The sequence below is a fragment of the Labeo rohita genome, chromosome 1 (assembly GCF_022985175.1).
Source record: "Labeo rohita strain BAU-BD-2019 chromosome 1, IGBB_LRoh.1.0, whole genome shotgun sequence".
NCBI classification, from domain to species: Eukaryota; Metazoa; Chordata; class Actinopteri; order Cypriniformes; family Cyprinidae; genus Labeo; species Labeo rohita.
In genome coordinates this window covers 15,038,190-15,061,762 of record NC_066869.1, presented here as the reverse complement: position 1 = coordinate 15,061,762, position 23,573 = coordinate 15,038,190, and the positions used below count along the sequence as shown (strand labels likewise).

The window sequence follows — 23,573 nt, the reverse complement described above, 5'->3', positions numbered from 1 at the left end:
TTTTTATTTCAGATAAATGCTGATCTTTGAATCTTTCTATTCATCAAAGAATCCTGAAAAAAAAAAAATGCACTCAACTGTTTTAAATATTAATAATAATAAATCGGATATTAGAAAGATCATGTGACACTGAAAATTCTGCTTTGATCACAGGAATAAAGTACATTTTGCAATATATTCAAATAATAAACTGTTATTTGAAATAGTAAAAATATTTTACAAATTACCGCTTTTGCTGTATTTTGGATCAATCTCCTTGACTGGTGTGTTCCTTCATTTTTCTTGATTTATTCATTTTCTTGCTAGATTTGTTGGAAATGTTTAATTTCACTTACCAGGAAATGTTATCCATTCATTTTTTTTTCTGGTGATTCACTGACAGAATGCCTGGACCTTGTTTAATATTAACCAAAGAATTTCAGTTATCGGATGCTCTATCTATCACAGCTTCCCAATAATGACAGCCAGATAGTAATGCATTATTATGTTTATTCATTTATATTCCTGATTTTGTTCATTTATGCATGCACCTTTTGAGATGAAAACTTTGCAGGTTAGCAGCTCTGTGAATAATACATCTTGCAATTATTACAAATTCTTGCAGCATCCATAAAGGGTGAATATGCCTCAAATTACAAGAACATAACAGTACACGTGCCATTAAGAACACAACATTGGAAAATTTGCTTACAAAATAATCATGGTAAAACTTTCACATAAATCCGTAGTCAGTGGCATTGGGCTAGACCCCAAAAACAAACAAAAAAGTGTAAAAACTGTTCAGCGTAACAGCGAAAATCCACAGTGGCACAGCTCACTCCATCCATCACATTTGGTCTTGCTGGACTTTGTTGAATCCTCAGATGTTCATGGACAACATCAGGAACTGTGGAGAAATGAAGATTTGTTTACAACTTTGACCTCACTGCATGTTAAAATTAATAAAAGTAGTAACATTACTTACTAATATATATATATGAAAGCAGCTCAAAATGCATGAAACATGAATTTTAAAAGTAATATACAGTTAAAATCAAAAGTTTACATAAACCTTGCAGAATTTGCAAAATGTTATTTATTTTACCGAAATAAGAGGGATCATACAAAATACATGTTATTTTTTATTTAGTACTGACCTGAATAAGATATTTCACATAAAAGACATTTACATATAGTCCACAAGAGAAAATAATAGTTGAATTTATAAAAATGACCCTGTTTAAAAATTTACATACACTTAATTCTTAATACCGTGTTGTCACATGAATGATCCACAGATGCGGTTTTGTGTTTAGTGATAGTTGTTTGAGTCCCTTGTTTGTCCTGAACAGTTGCTCTTCAGAAAAATCCTTCAGGTCCCACAAATCCTTTGGTTGCTCAGCATTTTTGTATATTTGAACTCTTTCCAACAATGACTGTATGATTTTGAGATCCATCTTTTCACGCTGAGGACAGCTGAGGTACTCATATGCAACTATTACAGAAGGTCCAAACGCTCACTGATGCTCCAGAAGGAAAAGCAATGCATTAAGAAAACTGTACATTTGTCTTATTTTTGCCTAAATATCATATTTTTATCATTTAGTACTGCCCTTCAGAAGCTACAAAAGATACTTACATGTTTCCCAGAAGACAAATTAAAGTTACATTTACCCTGAACTTCAAATTAAAAAAGTTTTCACCCACGGCTCTTAATGCATCATTTCTCCTTCTGAAACATCAGTGAGTATTTGAACCTTCTGTAATAGTTGCATATGAGTCCCTCAGTTGTCCTCAGTGTGAAAAGATGGATCTCAAAATCATACAGTCATTGTTGGAAAGGGTTCAAATACAAAAAAAATGCTTAAAAAAACAAATTTGTGGGACCTGAAGAATTTTTCTGAAGAACAGCAGGCAGTTTAACTGTTCAGGACAAACAAGACTATCACTAGACAAACAAACAAACAAATAAAAAAATAGCTGTGGATCATTCAGGTAATAAGACAGTATTAAAAATCAAGTGTATGTAAACTTTTGAACAGAGTCATTATTATAAATTCAACTTAATTTCTCTTGTGGACTATATGTAAACGTCTTTTATGTGAAATGTCTTATTCAGGTCAGTACTAAATAAACAATAACATGCATTTTGTATAATCCTCTTATTTTGATAAAATAATTCATATTTTGCAGATTCTGCAAGGTGTATGTAAACTTTTGCCTTCAACTGCAAGCCTTGCAACTCTACTGCAGAAAATAATAATAATAAATAAAATACTGTAATGCATTTACTAATTTAAATAAAGCATATTACCTGCATAATGTTCAGACTGATCTTTCCTTTCTTTTGCTGATCTAAGGCCTGGAAAATTCCTGTAACATATGTCAAAATCTAGATTTAAATGCCTGGTTTTATTTACACCCCACATGTTTTGGAACATAATAAATATTAATAGAAAGAAAGAAGAAAATTCCGGCATTAGACATAGTAGAGATAAGTCTAAGACTATTAGTTAATGCCTCGTCTTAACGTACGGAACATGTTCTCCAGACGCACGATGCATGTCAGGTAGTCATCAAAATCAATGTCATAATTTTCATCTGCAAACCGCAGACCCAGCAGCTGCAAAATCTTATTGTTCAACTGTATGCCTGAATGAAGAAAACACAAACAAGGTCAGGTTCTGAAATAATTCTGTTTATACTCCACTGTAATACTTCATTATGGGACTGTCCTCGGTGTTTACCTGCAGCATTAAGAGCACTGCGGAGCTCGTAGGATGACATGCGTCCAGAACGATCCGTATCGTGAGACAGGAACAGCATCTACAACAGCACATGACACAACTTCACAGTTTGTATTTGGAAATTTTATAATGACAAGCTAACATGTACAAGTATGAATCTGTAACGTACAATCCATTTCTTCAGCTTATCCCAGAAGACTTTGAACTCCTCGAATTCCATCAATCCGGTGCTGTCCACCTGCGCTTGGCTCAGGAAAACTCAATGGCTCAAAAGATGTAAAACTCACATTACAGAGCTTGTATGTTAGACTTTGTCATTAAACTTAAGGCAGAAGTGGGTTAGTTCAGACTAATAACACTTGGACAGCCATTGAGAGGATACATCCATCAGGTTTATGATGCTGTGGCAGGTATTGAGGCTCAGACCATCAAACTTCACCTCTTTTCCTGCAGAGAGACACTTGCGTGTTGGCTTTATATGGTATCACTGATTTTACATTGAAATGCTTGAAAATGGTGACAGACTCACTTCTGCTCAGAACGTTGTTCAGCACATGCTGCAGTTCTCTGGCGCTGATGGCTTTGTCCTACATAGAGACATAGGGAATAGTGTAAAACATACTGTAATTCACAACTGCACCAGACGAGGGCGCTCTCGGTCTATTATTAATCAGTACCAGCTTAACTCTTTTGTTAATATTTCTATAATTTAATAACACATTCCATGTTCATGGCTCTCTGACGTCGGTTAATGATCACATGACGTGCAGGTAAAAAACAAAATCTTTTTAATACGCTTTTTAAATTAGTTTTATTTGTAAATGTTTTTTTTTTTTTTTTTATTTGACCTAAAACATTTACTTAAAGTGCTCCCTGAGATTTTAAATTTATATTTCAATAATAACACACTCGCATGATCGCGAATTTGCTCTTATGTCGGCTAATGGTCACATGATCGTGCAGGTAAACAAACTAAATTTTTAATACGTTTTTTAAATTGCTTATTTTAGTCGTTTGAACTAAAATATTTACTTAAAATGCCCCCTAAGATTTTAAATTAATATTTCAATAATTTAATAACACAATTTGCTCTCTTACGTCGGTTAATGGTCATACGACATGTAGGAAATGAAACAAAATCTTTTAAATACGCTTTTTAAATTGCTTTTATTTTTTAATTGTTTATTTAAATCATTTGACCTAAATATTTACTTAAAGTGCCCCCTTAAGATTTTAAGTTAATATTTTAATAATTTAATAACACTCGCGTGATCGCATTTGCTCTCTTGATGTCGGTTAACGGTCACATGACGTGCAGGTAAACAAACAAAATATTTGTATTAAGCTCTTTATATTTTGATTGTTTTAATTTTTAAATTAATTGTTTATTTCAACATTTTTACGAACTAATAATTAGTTTTTCATCAACTTACGAACACCCTGCAGCTCCCTTTGGGAAACCCTGTGGTTAACTGGTTGACTGGAGTTAGTTTTCGGTTTCTTACCGATCCGGCGATCTGTTCAAAGAGTCTCCTCAGGCCCTTCTCCTCATCTGTCTCCTCCTCAGGTGGGTTTGGCTTCGGTGGCTTCGCAGATCAGACAGAAACACATACACACACACTTTTATCATACAACAACAGTGTTTGTCTAGCTATTTAAGTCCATTTAACGAGCCTTTCGCTGCTCACAGAGAGACTATACATGAACAACTAGACAAAAAAGTTTGTCAAGACAAACTTTAAGTTGGCTTGAGAAAGCCGGAACAGAAAGTTTTAGAAAGTTTGAAAAGTTTACAAAGTTTAAAAAGTATAAGAACTTTTAAAAAGTTTTAAGTTTGATGGTTTTCGGTCTGAAATAGTTTGAATTCTAAAGTAGTTTTAAAAGGTTAAGGTTTGGATGTTTTGAAGGCAATACAGTCTGTCAAAGATAGATAGATAGATAGATAGATAGATAGATAGATAGAATGTTGTTAGCATGTTATTAACATGATTAATGTGACTAGCATGATGTTATAATGATTAGCAAGGTACTAGCATGTTGTTAGCATGCTTATAGGATTATTAGCAAGTTACTAGCCTTTTACTAGCATGGTGCTAACATAATTAGCAAGTTACTAGCATGTTGTTAGCATGATTAGCAAGTTACTTGCATGATTAGCAAGTTGCTAGCATGTTACTAACATGTTTCTAACATGACTGGCAAGTTACTAGCTTGTTGTTAGAATGATTACCAACTTACTAGCATTTTACTAGCATGGTGCTAACATAATTAGCAAGCTACTATCATGTTGTTAGCATGATTAGCAAGTTGCTAGCATGTTTCTAGCATGATTAGCATGTTATTAGCATGATTAGCAAGTTACTAGCATGTTACTAACATGTTTCTAACATGACTAACAAGTTACTAGCATGTTGTTAGCATGATTAGCAAGTTACTAGCATTTTACTAGCATGGTGCGAACATAATTAGCAAGCTACTAGCATGTTGTTACCATGATTAGCAAGTTAATAGCATGTTGCTACCATGTTACTAGCATGATTAGCAAGTTGCTAGCATGTTACTAGCATGATTAGCATGTTGTTGGCATGTTATTAGCATGATTAGCAAGTTACTAGTATGTTACTAACATGTTTCTAACATGACTAACAAGTTACTAGCATGTTGTTAGCATGATTACCAAGTTACTAGCATTTTACTAGCATGGTGCTAACATAATTAGCAAGCTACTAGCATGTTGTTAGCATGATTAGCAAGTTACTAGCATGATAAGCAAGTTGCTAACATGTTTCTAGCATGATTACCAAGTTGCTAGCAGGTTTCTAGCAAGATTAGCAAGTTAATAGCATGTTGCTAGCATGTTACTAGCATGACTAGCAAGTTACTAGCATGATTCTGGCATGATTCTGGTTGCATAGATAGATAGATAGATGAGTTTGAATAAGTTTAAATGGATTAGAAATACAGTACATAGAAGGGAACTTTTAATGAGTCTCAAAGGATTCTGGGAGTTTTGACAGTTGGAATTTGAAAAGTGTTGCCTCATTTGAACATTCCGTCAATGTAAATCTATGGGATTTTTCCCAAATTTCATCGTCATTTTTAGGAAAACCGTAAGTCCGATCAGTTAGAAAAGACATAGCACACTCGGTCGGATCAGTCTGAAGATCTGGGCTGAGTTTGGAGTTTGTAGAGTTAAAGCTCTAGGACGAGTTAGTGTCGACAGATTTAATCTCAGAAGAAAATAGAATATCAGTAGGTTGGCTTTCTCAAGCCAACTTAATGAACTGACTCACTTCTGGCAGATCTGCTTGAATGGTGTTTCCCATCTCACTGCAAACACAAAACACATTACATTATAGAGTTATTTGGTGTAAAAATACATCTGTGGAATATAATTATATATATTTATGGAAATGTTTCCAAAATGCACTTAAGCGAAAACCTGTATGAAGATTCTTTACAAAAAAAAAATATCCTCAACAGCTTTCGAGTGTCGAACGGCATGAGTTTAAATAATGACAGAACTTTGATTTTTGGATGAAATTTTGCTTTAAACTTTGGCTGTAAACACTGAACAGTATTTTAATGGACATACATGGCTTTAGCTTTGTTCTCTGAGAAGATCCGGATTAAGAAATCAGCCTCATGGTGTGGCTGGAAGGTGGTGGGCACCAGCAGGTAGTTTCCTGGTGGCAGCCTGAAGCGCTCGGACACCTCCCTCATGTTGATGTAAGTACGACTCCGCGCTTTAGAGGGGTTGTAGCGGAAGAAGTCCTTCGCTTGGTGGTCTTGATCATTAGGAGCCTATGGGTACGGCAAGTGAGCAGGTCAGTGGAGCAAGAGGCATTACATAAAGTTCTTCAAACCCATCTGCCAATACAGTATTACATCTCTCTCACCTCGTAAATGGCGAAGCCAATGGTCTCCAGGTCAAGCCCCTCTTTCCTGAGCCGACGACGGTTCTTCTGCATCAGGGCCACGATGACGCTGCACAGCTTGTCACCATCATCTGGATGGTCCAAGCGAAGCTTAAACTGCGGATTGGTCCAGAACGTGTCTGAGAAGGGAAAACCGAGATTGAATCTCATGTACAGAATCTAGAAAATGTTAATTATTTTACCAAGATAAGAGGGATCATACAAAATGCTTGTTACTGTTTATTTAGTACTGACCTGAATTAGATATCTCACATAAAAGACGTTTACATATAGTCCACAAGAGAAAATAATAGCTGAATTTATAAATATGACCCCGTTCAAAAGTTTATATACACTTGATTCTTAATACTGTGTTGTCACCTGAATGATCCACAACTGTTTTTTTGTGTTTAGTGATAGTTGTTCATGAGTCCCTTGTTTGTCCTGAACAGTTAAACCGCCCGCTGTCCTTCAGTTCCCACAAATTATTTTTATTTTTGTGTAGTTGAACTCTTTATAACAGCTGTATGATTTTGAGATCCATCTTTTTTATACACTGAGGACAACTGAGAAACTCATATGCAACTATTACATAAGGTTTAAACACTCACTGGTGCTTCAGAAGGAAACACAATGCATTAAGAGCCGGGGGTGAAAACTTTTTGAATTTGATGATTAGGGTAAATTTAACTTATTTTGTCCTCTGGGGAACATGTGAGTATCTTCTGTAGTTTCTGAAGGGCAGTACTGAATGAAAAAAACATGATATTTAGGCAAAAATAAGAAAAATGTACACATCCTCATTCCGTTTAAAAGTTTTCACACCCGCATCTTAATGCATCATGTTTCCTTCTGAAGCATCAGTGGGCGTTTGAACCTTCTGTAATAGTTGCCTATGAGTCCCTCAGTTGTCCTCAGTGTGAAAAGATGGATCTCAAAATCATACAGTCATTGTTGGAAAGGGTTCAAATACATAAAAATGCTAAAAACAAAAAACAAAAAAAAACAAAGAATTAGTGGGACCTGAATGATTTTTCTGATGAACAGCGGGCAGCCAGCAAGGTATATGTAAACTTTTGACTTAAACTGTATAAGCGATAGCATGGATTAGCATGCAGACTTTTATGATGAAATCTATGTGAAGTTTGCTACATAATACTGACCGATGAAGTTCCTGCAGCCACCAGCAGTGGAGCCCCTGATCCAGTTGCCCTCAAACAGATTCACTTCCCACTTCTTCCGAACGTCATCCGACAGAGAATCTGCCGTCAGGTTACAGATCTCAACCTTATTGTAGTTTGCTTTGAAGTCCCCAAACTCCATCCTGCAACACAACAAATCATGTTAGCTCTGAATGAGCAGATCATCCTGATTCTCATGTGATTCTTTAAGAGGAATCAATCTGATTCAAACTGGACTCTATATCTGATGGGTCATACGTACCAGAACTCTCCGTCATCCAGGGAATTGTGCAGCAATCGCTTCTTCTCTGAACTGTCAATGGTGTTCCATTCCCTGGAGCTAAAGGACAATATTTAAAGAAAGATCAGTAATGAAATAATAAAAAGTTGCTGCCACCGTGGAAGCCTGTGGTTCTGTTTGTCACCATCAGTGGATGCTTACTTGTCGCTCCAGGGTCCGTTCCACTCCACCTGACCCCAGGGGTTACGGACACGAATCAGCTGAACCTTTGATCCTCTGTAGTTGACCTGAGAAAACAAGACGAAAACCATAAAGAGAAAATAAAAAGTGAAACTGTGCAAAATAAGAGATGAAGATGTGGTTACCTCCTCCACTCCTGTGATGGAATAAGCGTGGCCTTTAACCAGACCAGTAGTGGTTTGGGCTTCGGATTCAGCAGAACTTGTGATCTAGTAGAAAACACGAACATGAATTTGGGAACGGCAGAATTTGCTCTAGAATTTGCTCAAGAAAGCTTTGCTTACATCAATGGAGCAGCCGAGCATTGATCCTCTCTCCACGGCTTTCTTCAGGATGACGAAGAGGTTGCTGGGGCCATTCTTCGTCTCATACATCTCACCCACGCCACCCGTGAAGTCCTCCATGGCCTCCATGGTGCTTCCTCCTTTCAGGGATTCATAGCTGCCGTTCAGCCTGAGAGACGCACAATGATTGACTTACACAAACACAAACAGGTTTGACATCTCAACGAAATATGACAAGACATCCAGGTGTATCTTGTTTTGTAAACTCAAGTGCATACTTGGCATAGGCCTTCTCCAGAAGTGCACTCCAGAACTCAGTGTTGTCAGCCGAGTGGACGAACACCAGGTTGTTCCTCACACATGGGAGTCGGTCGTCCACCACCACATCCAGCCATTTATTGTGCTGCCAGAACTGCACAACAAGGTGAGTTTGGTTAGGGTTCGAGGCCATTGGGAAACTGTAGAGAGAGATTTCAGAGAGTGGGACTTACCTGGAAATGGAAGATTCCGGCGTAGCCACGATCAAAGCTCTGGTCGTGTGGGACGACCCTCTTCAGTGATTCATCATGGAGGGTCAGGGAGGCAATCGCTGCCAACAACCAGCAGTCTCCTGTATGGCCATACATGAAGGGCAATATGGATGGAGATCATAATATGATCAGTATTGATGCACCACAGTGTTGAAAGTAACGCATTACAAGTAACACAAGATTTCTTTTTCAAGTAACTAGTGAAGTAATGCATTACTGTTACATTTACAACAAAACATCTGAGTTACTTTTTCCTGTTTATTGACTGACATCTCTCCTGTAATCATGTTGAGTGAAATCGGCTTGTTAATTTCACTTTTGGTGAACTTTAAGGGCCCTTGAAGGAGACGTTCACTTCCAGAATGAAAATTTCCTGATAATTTGATCACTCCCATGTCATCCAAGATGTTCATGTCTTTCTTTCTTCAGTTGCAAAGAAATTACGTTTTTTGAGGAAAACGTTTCAGGATTTTTGAAGGTCCAAATTGCAGTTTCAGTGCAGCTTCAAATCACGATCCCAGCCAAGGAATAAGGCTCTTATCTAGTGAAAGGATTGGCCGTTTTCTTAAAAAAATAAAAATGAATATACTTTTTTAACCACAAATGCTCATCTTGCACTAGCTCTGCGTGTGCATCTGTGACTTAACACATTACATAATCACACTGGAAAAGTCACATGCGGTTAGTTCTTAGTCTGTGTACTTCAGTAAGTAACAACTTAGATATTTGTTTGCAAAACTTAACAGATGGGTAACTTAGCTGCCTTAAAATTTTAAGTTGATTCAACTCAAATATCTAAGTTGTCACTTAGTATAATTTGACATTTCAAGTTGACTAAACCTTTTTTGAGTTGACTGGACTTAAAATTTTAAGGTAACCAGGTTACAAATTATTTTAAGTTGACTCAACAAATTGTTTTTTACAGTGTACGTCACACGTGCATGATTACGTAAGGTGTGAAGTCGAGTTAGTGCAAGACGAGCATTTGTGATTAAATGTTAAGTTCACCCAAAAATGAAAATTAGCCCACAATTTACTCACCCCCAAGGCATTCTAGGTGTATATTCTAGGTGACTTTCTTCTTTCAGTCGAATCCAATTGCAGTTATATTCAAAATTGTCCTAGCTCTTCCAAGCTTTATAATAGCAGTGGGTGGGTGTTCAACAGTCCAAAAGAAGTCCAATAAAGTGCATCCATCCATAATAAAAAGTGCTCCACACGGCTCCGGGGAGGGTGAATAAAGACTTCCTAAAGCGAATCAATGTGTTTTTGTAAAAAAAAAAAAAATCCATATCTAAAATGTAATAATCACTTTTCTCTAGTTTGCAGCAACTGTCATACATAGGACATATGTGTTGCGCATGCACTGTTGATCTCACAAAAACCAACGTTTGTTTACAGGAGCAAAGGAAGCAACGCTTCCTTACTTTAGCAAAGAAAAAACAGTCTCCTCTTGGCTTATATTGAAATCCTCCAACATTTTTCTTTACAAATCCTCATTTTGTACTTCTAATTCATTGCCGGTGTTTTGTTTTGCTCTCTCCTTTCCAACGCATACGTCCTACAGTGCTGCCAAGTCCGCTATTTTCCCACAGAATTGGGCTTTTTTTAACACTGTTAACGCGGGTTGTTTTTCATGTCCATGGGTTGAAGTGACCCTAAAAACCTGATATGTAGCTCATGGAATGTGAATTTTACCAGGGTAACCCATCCATAAAATGTGTATTTTACCCCAGAACGCGTTTTTTTTACTGGAGGATCCCCCTGCGAAACGTGATTGGGCTAGTTTTGAGTACCAATTGGGCTGGTTTTGTTGAGAAAACCTGGCAACCCTGACATCCTACGTCATCCACCTGGAACGACTTCCGTGTACGACAGCTGCCGCAAACTAAAGAAAAGTGATTACTATGTCTTAAATATGGATATTTTTCTTACAAAAACACACTGATTCGCTACAGAGGGCCTTTATTCAACCCCCCAGAGCCGTGTGGAGCACTTTTTATTATGAATGGTTGCACTTTATTGGACTTCTTTTGGACTGTTTAACAGAAACACCCGTCCAACTGCCATTATAAAGTTTGGAAGAGCTAGGACAATTTTTAATATAACTCTGATTGGATTTAACTGAAAGAAGAATGTCACATACATTCTTGAGCATGAGTAAATCGTGGGCTAATTTTCATTTTTGGGTGAACTAACCCTTTAAAAAGTATATAAATTTGTATCTTTCTTAGAATATGACCAGTCATTATACTAGATAAGAGAATTGTTCCTTGGCTGGGATCGTGTGGAGCCCATTGAAGCTGCACTGAAACTGTAGTTTGGACCTTAAAACCATTGGCCACCACTGAAGTCCACTATATGGAGAAAAATCCTGGAATGTTTTCATCAAAACACCCTTTGTTTTTCTTCTTTTGTTTAGACTGAAGAAAGACAGACATGAACATCTTGGATGATACGGGGGTGAGTAAATTGTCAGGAAATTTTTATACTGGAAATTAACTTACATATTTTTCTCCTCTCCCTTTTTTGTTATTAAAAACAAACAAGCAAGCCTAGCCCAGGTGACAAAAAGTAATGCAAGAGTAATGTGTTATTTTCTATAAAAAGTAACTCATAACTCAATTAGTTGTTTTTTCATGGAGTAATGCAGTATTGTAATGCATCCATGTTCATGCATCAATGTTTATGTTTAATCAATGATCGTTTCATTCTTTGGTCATTGGAAGTGTTTTGCTTAGATTAGGGTCTCATTTTGCCAGAAACCACTTAAGTAACCTGAAACGAGAGGAAAACATACCCAGTTGCCCCTGACAGATGTCTGTTCTGGTGGCTCCTCCTGTGATGAATTTTGGGTCTTTGCAGATTTCCTGAATTTGAACAGATCAGGGAAATATCAGTCAATCAAATCAAGTACCATAACATCATGCATCTATCATCCATCTTGCAGATTTGCTGAATTTGAAAAGATCAGACAAAAAAAAAAATCAAATCTGTCATGCTATCTATCCATCCATCCATCTATTTCTTCTATGTTCTGAATGTGAAAATGACAGAAGAGTTGGTTGCTGTAGGGTATTTAGACAACAGTATTTAAAATTTGAATTTTTTTTTACAGACATTTCCAGAATAACAACACATCACATGATCTGCCGTCACTCTAGATCCAATGAAGCGTTTGATTAGAGACGTGTAAACGCCCATGATGCCTTTGTGAGGTGTGTTCGCATTCTTAACGGAGCCCACACTTTTTACGCACCGCATATCTAAGGTGGCCCTGCAGGAACGCCCTGGAATGAAATGCAGTTGTAGTTTCATTCAAAAGTCCTTAAAAATTTACAAGCATGAAGGATGGGTGTGGATCATCTTATGTTGCTTGTCACAACCACTGTTGCACCAGTTCTCAAAACTCAACCCAGTAGTCTATTTCTTTCAAACAAAATAAAACCAACATCCACTTTCCACTCAGTCGCTCAAGACTAAATAAACAACGTGCATTCAGTGCATGCCAAAATTCCATCTGCATTCCTAACCTACTGCATGGCAACAGTCTCCAATGGCTTCATGACTTCATAAATATGAACTCAGTTGTTGGAACGTGAAATGTCAGTGAATAGAGCACTGATGTGTTCATAAGGTGACCAGTCTGGTTGATTCAAGGCCTGGAATTATACTGCAAACTGCGTGACGGGTTTTAAAGTGCTGTAATCGTATTGTAAAATATGCTAATTGCACACAAAATTAGAAGTTGTGTGTCATAAAGGTCAAAAATTACGTTAACATTTTTGGAATGTGTGTAATGAAACCACTTCCATTCATTCATCTAACATCCATCCATACATGAACAAGTGGAGCATCACAAAGAAGGAAATGCAAATCAAATAGATTCGATGGGTCAACTTGTGTCCCAGATTGTTATCTTGCAGCATCATTCATACTGCGGCTCACTTACCCCTGGTCTCTTCCATTCGAAGTTAATCGGGACCTTCTGGCTGTAGAAGAGTGAGTCGTCCACGGCTGGGAAGTCTGGATCCTCAAACAGCTTCCCCTTTTGCAAACACTCCTGGCGGAGCTGTTGAAATGTCTTCCCGTCCGCCTGTGTGCTCTCCACTAGGGCCGCCTGCCCGGAGCCGCTCGGCAGAGTCGCACTGTAGGGCATCTTCAAACCGGCTGTAAGCCAAGCTCCAAAACCACAGACAAGACACTCGTGACGCTCGTCTAGAGCAGTAAGCTTGTGTTTTGAGCGTGTGACAGATAAATTCAGCCACTCTGGCCGACGGACAGGCTCTTCAGGTTGGCGTCACACCCATCAAGAGCAGAAACTGGTTTGGGTGAAAGCCGCCACACCTGTGTGTGAGGAGGTGGATCGAATCCTGCTTGAAACCTTTACTATGGCATTACTGTAGTAAATCAGATTTGCAACATCACAAATGAGATCCGGACAACCACGAGATGTTCCAAAAATATATTTACAAGTATCAGAATGAACCAAACAATACAAAAGTCAAACATCCCCTTGATTGTTGACCACCAGTAACAAAAAAAGGAAACATCAAACTGAGAACGTTGATTTGCTTTCTTTGTACAAAACTAAGTGCAGGGTTGCTAAATCAGATTTAAGGAAACTCACATTCAGTCCATCCATTTGTTACATTGTTCAACAGGTTACAGCAGACAAACTCAAGCATCCAAATTATTTCTTTGTTGCTTTGTTGTAAAACTAAACTCAGTTCCTAGTGATTGGAGGAATAAAAACGAGGATAAAGGCATTGATTTTGCTTCATCAGGACTGTTTTTCCCACCTAAGGTAGGATGAATCCAGCTGATCTGGATTCACTGTCACTGTCACTGTGCACAGTGCTGGATGTGCTTATCTTTATAAACGTAGGCCTTTAACAAAACCACAGCAATGTTACAACAGAAATTGGTTGAATGAAAAATACAGACATGGAAATAATGACCTAACTTTTTCCAGAAAAAAAAAATATGTATAATATTTACATCTCCATGAAAACAGCAGGCTGCACCTCTGACTTTCAGAGGCATCAATACACATCATAACAAAAATGAACCAAATCGTCGCCAACACTCTCTCTTTACAAAACACAATGGGTCAATCTCACAAAAACCCGTCTGGGCCGTATTTCACAAGAAAAAAATTAAGCCTATTAAAGTCAACTGACATTTAAAAATCTGACAATTAAAAAAAATATATATATATACTGTAAATACATATACACTGAATAGCACAAACAAAATGAAGCCTAATAAAATTGTATTGTTACATTATTTTTATGACAATTATCATCCAAATTCTTATTATGGCAATAATAATAATAATAATGAAATCAAGGTAGTATGTTGTACTTTCTTTGATAAAATAAAAATACTGTAAATGACTTTTTCGCTTATGCAGAATTAATTCATTAACATTACCACTGAACCTACTGACAAATAATTATTGCAAAACACATAGACGCATTAAAGAAAAGTCAGTTATGTGCTTATTTAGTTAAACCAATGTAAATTAACAGCAATACAACAAATACCACCCTAATAAATATCTTACCATTCAAACAGTATCCTCTTTTTTTACTTTTTTTTTTTTGCATTACAGTAATAATAACTTAGTAGGGCTGTCAGACGATTAATCACGAATAACTGCATCCAAAAAAAATGTTTACGGTGTATATTTTTAAGTATACATAAATACACACAAATACGTGTGTGTGTGTGTGTGTGTGCGCGTGTATATATATATATATTATACACGCGCACACACACACACACATATATATTTATACTAGTGCATCCAAAATAAAAGTGCTTGTGTACATAATATACTGTGTATATTTACTATGTGTATATATAAAGAAACACACATATATATATTTAAGAAAAATATGTTTATATATTAAATATATAATATAAATTATATGAATATAAATATATACATGCAAGTATTTTTAAAATATATACTGTATGTGTGTGTCTTAATATATACATAAATATATACAATATACAAACATTATATAAACAAAAACTTATTTTGGATGCGATTAATCGCAATTAATGTTTGCCCGGCAACTTGTATGTAATTTAGATTATATATAAATTTAAATATTTTATATATAAATCTAAAATATGTATGCGTGTATATTTTTAAATACATAATACATATACACAATACACACACAAAGTAAACAAAAACTTTTATTTTGGGTGTGATTAATCACGATTAATCGTTTCCCAGCATTAATTTATACTTATACTTTATTATATATAAATCTAAAATATTTCTCCTTAATATATACACATGTATGTGTGTATTTATATATACATAATAAATACACACAGTACACACACTTATAGTATGTAAACAAACTTTTATTTTGGATGCGATTAATCGTTTGACAGCACTATAACTTAATTATAGGTTTGTCATAAAAATAATGTTACAATGGCCAAAAAATAATAATGTAATTGTGCTAAATGGCTTAATTTTACTTATATGATGAATTCAGGTAAACTGAGATGCATTTTGCCATTGAGACGGCCCAATTAACCTGAACTAACCCTACTTATTTCGTCAGATTTTGGGGTGAAATATAACCTAGGTGTGTTTTTTGTGAGATTGACCCATACACTCTCACTGTTCCTGTTTCTCCAGCGCAGTGCCCGTCACCAGCAGCAGGTTACAGGCCATGAACTGCACATTGAGGATGTTGCTAGTGCTGCCTGTGTACTGTCCAATCAGCTCGCTGCTGGAGCCGTCATTGGGAGCTGTGCCGTGAGCGCTGCGTATGTCCCACACTCGCACAGAGTTGTCCATAGAGGCCGAGGCCACCAGACTGCTGTCCTGGCTGAAGGAGAGACTGGTGATGCTGTCGGTGTGACCCCGCAGGTCTTTGAACAAGCTGCCGGACGCCAGGTCCCACAGCTTCAGTCTCTGATCCTCTCCTGCCGACGCCAAGTACTTGCCGTTGGGCGAGAAGGCGAGTGACAGAACGGGACCACGGTGCCCGGTGAACAGCCTCACGGACGCCCCCTGTTGGGTGCTCCACAGGCGTACGGTTTTATCCGTGGAGCCCGTCGCCACGTAGTTGGAGTTGGGGTGGAATTTGACACAGTCGACGTCAGATAAGTGGCCGGCGTAGAGGCGGAGCGGATACGTGCGTGCGAAGCTCCAGAGGCGAGCTGTGCGGTCGTGGGACGCCGTGGAGAAGTACAGGCTGCAGGGACTGACGTCCACATCCCAGACGGGGTACGCGTGGCCGCGGTACAGGACGGTGTTTGTGAAGCTGTTTAGATCCCAGAAGCGAACGGTGGAGTCCTCCGAACAGGACAGCAAACCGGAGCCGTCTGTTAGGAACGCTGTGCGGTAAACAGGGCCGCTGTGAGCACGCAGGGTCTTTATTTCACTGCCTGAGGCGTCCTCATCATCTGCCTGATTAGAAACAAGAATAAATGTGAGTAACATGTTATTCATGTTTCTTGTCGTATGATTAATCTGGAGTGTGATTTTGGACCAATAACATGTAATGCAATGTATTTACAATATGCCTGACATTATGTAGATGATATAATAAATTAAGTAAACATTAAAAACTATTTCAAATACTGGCTTTACTCAAAAATGTACATAGAAATCTCAGAGGCATTATAAAAGGTTTAACATCTTTCTATATTTATGTATGTAAATTTTGCTATTTACTGGCATTTTATAAAGTTAAAAAAGTAAAAAAAAAAAAAAAAATTTGAATTTGTTAAATGTGATATTTTACTTAAACATTTTAAATCTACTGGACAAAGACTTTGGTTAAAATGAGGGTTTATTTTACTTGAAAAATTAAAAAAAATAATTTAATTAAAAGTAAAATAAAATAAAAATCCCACTGGACAAAGACTTTGGTTAAAATAAGGGTTTATTTTACTTGAAAATAAAATAAAAATAAAACAACATCAAGGTTAACACTTAATTATTTTTATTATTAAATTGATTTGGTAAATAAAATTATAAATACCATTGTTTAAAATGGTATTATAATAATCGTAAATTATGTGGTATGTTACTTGAACATTTATTTTACAGTCTACTGGATATAAAACTATATAAAATAAAATAAAATAAAAATTCAGGCACATTTAAGTAATGGGGGTCTGTGCACTTAATTATTGTTATTGATTGATTTGGTAAAAAATGTTATTGATAAATTATAAAATATCATTGTTCATTTAGTTAAAAAAAATTGTAAATTTTATGGTATTTTACTTAAACATTTTAAATCTACTAAACAAAGACTGGTTAAAATGAGGTTTTATTTTACTTGAAAATAATAAAATAAAAAACATCCAGGCACAAATAAAGTAATGGGGGTCTGTGCACTTATTTTTATTATTGTTTGATTTGGTATTTAACATTAAAAGCAGTAAACAAATACTACCATGATAAAGTGATAAGAGTTTGTCATAAAAATAATGTAAATAAATAAATATTATTATTATTATTATTATTATTATTATTATTAAGGCAGAAAATTGTAATGGTGCTAAATGGCTTAGTTATGCAAAAGTAAGCAAATAAATAAATACATAAATACAGATGTAAAATGTCTTTTTACTTCTACTTTAAAAGTTAAAATATACAAAAATCTAGATACATAATGTATCTTTATGCTCCTAGCCCTATCAGGTATCTTTAGCTGTGCACAAATACAGCTAATATTAATAAATAACACCATCATCTGCCCAAAAATAGACAGATTGACAGCTGTCTTTAACTCACCTCCTCCTCCAGAACATCACAGGCGAGTCTTATTTTAGACACGTCGGCCCTGTGAGGTCCCGCCTTCAGCTTCCTGGCCCGCAGACTCCACAGCTTCACGGCAGAGTTATCGAAGCCGGCCGCCAGCAAGCGACTATCCGCCGACACCTCGGCCGTGTTCAACAGCTGATCCGTGTGCTGGAAGGCGTAGAAGCAGACGGTGGTGAGCGAAGGTGGACCTTCACGTACGCGCTTTATGCAGTCCTGCAACGCCTCCAGCGCCGCCTCGTTCTGAGGTAACCCCGCCGTGACCTCCACACGCTCCGCCCCCTCTGACCCGTCCACCGCAGTCCATGTAGTGGAGGAAGAGGAAGTGGAGGTAGTGTTTCCCGCTCCTATGCCTGCGCCGTACAGCTGGTAGTCAGTTCGGTGTGCTGCTGTCACCTCCACCTAAAAAAAAAAAAAAAAAAAAAAAAAAGGTGAGAGGAATGAAACTAATTAGAAAGAAAACAAAGACTCTGATGTAGGTCAACTGGTTTTCTTTGAGTGCTTCCTCGTTGAATTCAGTTTCAGTTATTTTAAGGAGGCTCATACCTGCACGTGTGTGCTGAGCACCCAGCAAATGGCACTGTTGTCGTCACTCTGTAGGTAACGCAGCAGGTAGCTGTACGCTTGATCCGTCAGGTGCACCACATACTTGTGATCCAGGAGCGAGCAGAGTTTAGGGTTTGAGGTCACATCCTGAAAGATTAAAAAAAAAAAAAAAAAAAAAAAGCATGCTAGAAGCATCTTCACTGCTGGTGTGAAATACTGGATCCCACAATGCAATTTGCCTACTATTCACTGTGACAAATAAACGTGAATTGAAGTCAGCCATAATTTCTTTAAAATAATTTCTTTTATTTTAATATAATATATAAAAATATGTAATGCAAAATATATAATAAATATACATGTTTTTTGCACTTATATAAAAATGTGCATTATAATAATATTTACAGGATGGCTATAAACTAGAATGAGTATAAATAACAAAAGTCAGTAAAATAAACAATTTAAAATTTAATTTACTTTTGAGACAAAGTATATAAAAAATATTTAAAATGAAAAAAATATTAAAATATGTAATACAAAATATATATAATATATTAAATACACATTTATTATAGTAATATGTATAATATAAATAGAATGGCTGAGTATAAAGAAAGCATAATGAAATAAACAAGCAATTATAATAAATAATAAACAATTAAAATTTGTTTTTGTCAGTAAAAAAATACTGTTTTTGATTTGTATGTGTAATGTTGTGTGTGTGTATATATATATATATATATATATATATATATATACACACATATACACACACACACATAAAAATATATAAAATATATAAAATTATATAAAAATATAGTTTAAAAATATTTAATAATAAATATATACACACACACATATGCATATATGCATATATATATATATATATATATATATATATATACATATATATATACATACATACATACATATATATATACATATATATATATATATATATATATAACAACATTTTACATTTAATAAATTTAATTAAATCTGGCCTTCTATTTTTTCAGTTATCAATTAGTTATTTTCAAACAAACTGGACATTTTGCATTTAATAAATTTAATTAAATCTGGCCTTCTATTTTTTCAGTTATCAATTAGTTATTTTCAGTGACAAAGTAGCACACGATTGCTAATTATTTTAAAAAACAGACAGTACACAGTGTGCACTACAAAGTACTCAGAAAGTAGTAAACTAATATTTCATTCTTAACATCGGCTTTCTTTCATAGTTTCTAACACACAGGAAGCAGCTTCAGTGCTAATTTACCAATTTAGAACAAAATGTGCATTTGGTGGGTAACTGATACTTTGATGTACCTAAATCAATGGCACAAAGAGTGATAGAAAATTAAGTTTGATCAGTCATTGATCATCATAAACAGTAAACATGCATCATAAGAGTAAAGTAACTGACCTGAGGCGTGACGGCTCCTCGTAAAAGGTCTACAATTGCTTTCTGCTCAGGGTCCTGCTGGAAGAACGAGTGGAAGCGACTGTAAAATGAGTCTACCGCCCCCTTCAGGCCACACCGCGCCATGTCCAGGTGCAGGTAGAGGAAGAGCGGAAACAAAACGCCGCTCACCTCCTTCACTAACGGCGCTTCTGCATCTGAGAAAGAAAACGGCCGTTAAACCAGGTACTCATATGAATTAAAGCATTGAAAAAGTGTGTTTGTGAAGGGTTCATTCCTCACCTTGCAAGAAGGAGCGCAGTCTGGAGAACTGGGTCTCGTACTGCTGCGGGTCTGACTGACACGGGGCTGCGGACACCACATTCGCACAGCTGGACTCTGTCTGAACTGCTCATGGCAGGCAGAAAGACAAGTGAAGGTGAGCATCGCTATTGCTATTATTTAAAGTTAAGGAAATGTGTTCATTTGAAGTGCAGTCACCTGTCAGACTGGCTGCCATCTCCTCAGCTGACTGGGAAAGTTTGGCCCCCTTTAGAGACCCATCTGTGTCTATGTACTGCCTCCTCTTCAGGTACTGGGTCACCGCATACTGGATCTGCTCCGTCCGTACACGCTTCATCTCCTGATGGAGTCACATAACACACACACAGTGTCATACACCTCTGTTGACAGCAGCCATTAATGGCATGGATTCACAACATTCACTGGCTAAGTCTCCTGATTCCCACATCAGTGGGAATCATATCAATTTGAATATCTAATTCAATTTTAGAAAGTCATAAGAGTGCTCAAACATTTGATTAACTTTTAGGAAATCTTAAGCATGCACAAATATATGATTTGATTTTAGGTCATCATAAGCATAATCAAATATTTGATTCAATCTTAGAGAATCATGAGACCTTGAATATTTGATTCAATTTTAAAGAATCATTAGAGCGCTTGAATATTTGATTCAATTTTAAAGAATCATATGAGCGCTTGAATATTTTAATTTGATTTAAGAGAATCATAAAAGTGTTTGAATATTTGATTCAATTTTAGAGAATCAAATGAGCGCTTCAATATTTGATTCAATTTTAGGAAATCATAAGCATGCTCAAATATCTGATTTTAGGTCATCATAAGCATAAACAAATATTGGATTCAATCTTAGAGAAACATGAGAACTTGAATATTTGATTCAATTTTAGAGAATCATGAGCGCTTGAATATTTTAATTTGTTTTAAGAGAATCATAAAGTGCTTGAATTTCTTATTCAGTTTTATAGAATCTAATGAGTGCTTGAATATTTGATTCAATTTTAGAGAATTATAAAAGCACTTGAATATTTTATTCAATTTTAAAGAATCATATGAGCGCTTGAATATTTCAATTTGATTTAAGAGAATCATAAAAGTGTTTGAATATTTGATTCAATTTTAGAGAATCATAAGCATGCTCAAATATCTGATTTTAGGTCATCATAAGCATAATCAAATACTGGATTTAATCTTAGAGAAACATGAGAACTTGAATATTTTATTCAATTTTAGAGAATCATATGAGCACTCGATTTCAGCGAATCACAAGTGTGCTCAAAATAATTTATTCATTTTCAGGGAATCATTAGTGTACTCAAATATTTAATTTGATTTCACAGAAGCATAACAGTACTCAAATTATTTGATTTCAGGAAATCATTAGAGTGCCTGAATATTTGATTTGACTTCAGGGCATCATAATCATATTACATTTTTTATTTGATTTCAGGAAATCATAGGAGTGCTCAAAAATTTGATTTGATTTTACAGAATCACTGAAGTGCTTGGATATTTGATTCGATTTTAGAGCTGGGGTTCTCAAGTCTGGCCCTTGAGGTCCACTTTCTTGCAGAGATGAGCTCCAACCCTCCTCCGACACACCTGAACAAGCTAATCAAGGTATTCAGGATCACTAGAAAGTACAGGCAGGTCAGTTCGATCAAGGTTGGAGCTAAACTCTGTAAGAAAGTTTTCAAGTTGTCATAAGCATATTCAAATTTTTGATTTGTTTTTAGAGCATCACAATAATATTTGAACACGTGATTCAAGTTTAGGACACCAAAAGCATGATCAAATATTTCACTCGAATTTAGGGAATCGAAAACATACTCGAATATTTTATCTGTTTTTACGGAATCATGAGAATGCTTGCATATATGATTTTCGAATATCTGAATAGATTTAGGTGAATCACGTGCAAGCACGAATATGTGATTCAATTCGAACGTTCAAAATCGATTTGAACGTTCGATTCATTTTTGAGCGTCATAAAAGCGTTCGAACATTCTATCAATTTGCGCGGCGCGTTCAAACATTCGATTCAGCATCTGAGCATCATGGTCATATTCGATCAGTCGTTTCAACTCGGACGTTCAATTTAAATGTGCCTATAATTCCCCAATATTGCTGCCTAGGTTGGTAACTTATGATTTGAAACACAAACATGAAAAGCAAGTTAAACTCTGTGTCATGCAGCGACACATCAATTCATTAGTTATCTTCAGATAAGATTAATGAAATAAATTCATTAAATAAATCAAGACTGCTCAGAACCCTGCAGGTCAAATATACGCGCGGCCTCAATCACTGAGCTCATCATCACACTCTGATCTCAAATACACTCAGCTCACAGCGCTTTAGAGCCGTTTTACAGTTTAGTAAAAGTTTAAGCTGTTAAACACCTACTGCATAATCCGTATACGACAGTCCTAGAGAAAAGTGCTGCTTTAAGCCATGGAAGAGGAGTTCAGGAGAAGAGTGCTGCTCCCCACAGCTACTCCATTGGACCCGCGCTCTCTTCTTCTGCGCCTCCACCGAGAGCGCGCTGAGATCACACGCGCTGCACTGCGCCATCTAGCGCAACATTACAGTACTAAAAGCATTTTTGAAATCGACATTTTTATTTATTCGTTTCGTCTTATACATATATTTAAGTATGAATTTTTAAAACGTAGAGGCATATTAAGTTACACTCAATCGATTAATTATAGTTCAACATAATCATAATATATTCAAACAGTGTACGTCTTGTATGTATTGAGATATTTAATGTACATTTGCCTTGTAATGTGTAAGTTCTGGTGCTTTCAAATCGATTAATCACACTTAATCTCATCCAAAATAAAAGTTGGTGTTTACATAATATGTGTGTACTGTGTATATGTATTATGTATATATACATACACACACATCCATGTATATATTTTAAAAAAATATGGGTATATTTATATATAAAACATTTATATACAATCTAAACTATATATATACAGCACATTTATTATGTAAACACTAACTTTTATTTCAGATGCAATTAATCAGGATTAATCGATTTACCAGCACTTTTAAATTCATATTCTGCCAGTTAATAAAATACACATATAAAATAAACAAAAACATTTCCATTAATATATTTCTCATTGTTTCCAGGAGAAATTATATTTAATATAATGTTGAAATTGATTGATAATAATAATAATAATAATAATAATAATAAGAATAATAATAATAATAACATATTTAAATTCAGTGAAAATTGGTAAAAGATATATATATATATATATATATATATATATATATATATATATATATATTATATATATATATATATATATATATATTATATATATAATATATTATATATATATATATA

The 23,573-nt window shown here is 35.7% G+C and overlaps 2 protein-coding genes across 2 annotated transcripts; both read right to left on the bottom strand.

Annotated features, from left to right (window-relative positions):
• Nucleotides 1–472: 472 nt before the first annotated feature.
• capn9 (calpain 9) lies at nt 473–13,408 on the bottom strand. Its single transcript, XM_051114668.1, has 20 exons — nt 13,072–13,408; nt 11,920–11,989; nt 9,081–9,199; nt 8,868–9,001; nt 8,590–8,758; nt 8,431–8,514; nt 8,267–8,352; nt 8,087–8,164; nt 7,807–7,967; nt 6,626–6,783; nt 6,322–6,530; nt 6,020–6,056; nt 4,232–4,312; nt 3,256–3,313; nt 3,109–3,173; nt 2,896–2,964; nt 2,727–2,805; nt 2,515–2,631; nt 2,294–2,352; nt 473–886 (listed from the first exon to the last, which is right to left on the bottom strand). Exons 1-20 carry the CDS (start codon nt 13,276–13,278, stop codon nt 860–862), a joined length of 2,067 nt encoding a protein of 688 aa, XP_050970625.1. The 5' UTR covers nt 13,279–13,408; the 3' UTR covers nt 473–859.
• A 162-nt stretch (nt 13,409–13,570) lies between these two features.
• Nucleotides 13,571–22,757, bottom strand: taf5l (TAF5-like RNA polymerase II, p300/CBP-associated factor (PCAF)-associated factor). Its single transcript, XM_051114681.1, has 7 exons — nt 22,610–22,757; nt 20,381–20,522; nt 20,183–20,287; nt 19,904–20,097; nt 18,478–18,624; nt 17,905–18,333; nt 13,571–16,566 (listed from the first exon to the last, which is right to left on the bottom strand). The coding sequence occupies exons 2-7, from the start codon at nt 20,517–20,519 to the stop codon at nt 15,769–15,771; spliced, it is 1,812 nt and encodes a 603-aa protein (XP_050970638.1). The 5' UTR covers nt 20,520–20,522; nt 22,610–22,757; the 3' UTR covers nt 13,571–15,768.
• Between the last annotated feature and the right edge of the window lie 816 nt (nt 22,758–23,573).

What these genes read in the sequence shown, in the direction of transcription:
- taf5l (XM_051114681.1), bottom strand. Translation starts at nt 20,519, where the DNA reads ATGAAGCGTGTACGGACGGAGCAGATCCAGTATGCGGTGACCCAGTAC. An exon ending in GAGGAGCCGTCACGCCTCAG is followed by an intron (nt 18,625 to 19,903) that starts GTCAGTTACTTT and finishes TTAATCTTTCAG; the next exon opens with GATGTGACCTCAAACCCTAA. An exon ending in GTGATGTTCTGGAGGAGGAG is followed by an intron (nt 16,567 to 17,904) that starts GTGAGTTAAAGA and finishes GTTTCTAATCAG; the next exon opens with GCAGATGATGAGGACGCCTC.
- capn9 (XM_051114668.1), bottom strand. Translation starts at nt 13,278, where the DNA reads ATGCCCTACAGTGCGACTCTGCCGAGCGGCTCCGGGCAGGCGGCCCTA. An exon ending in CTGGATGACGGAGAGTTCTG is followed by an intron (nt 7,968 to 8,086) that starts GTACGTATGACC and finishes GTTGTGTTGCAG; the next exon opens with GATGGAGTTTGGGGACTTCA. An exon ending in GCGTCTGGAGAACATGTTCC is followed by an intron (nt 2,353 to 2,514) that starts GTACGTTAAGAC and finishes CATATGTTACAG; the next exon opens with GAATTTTCCAGGCCTTAGAT.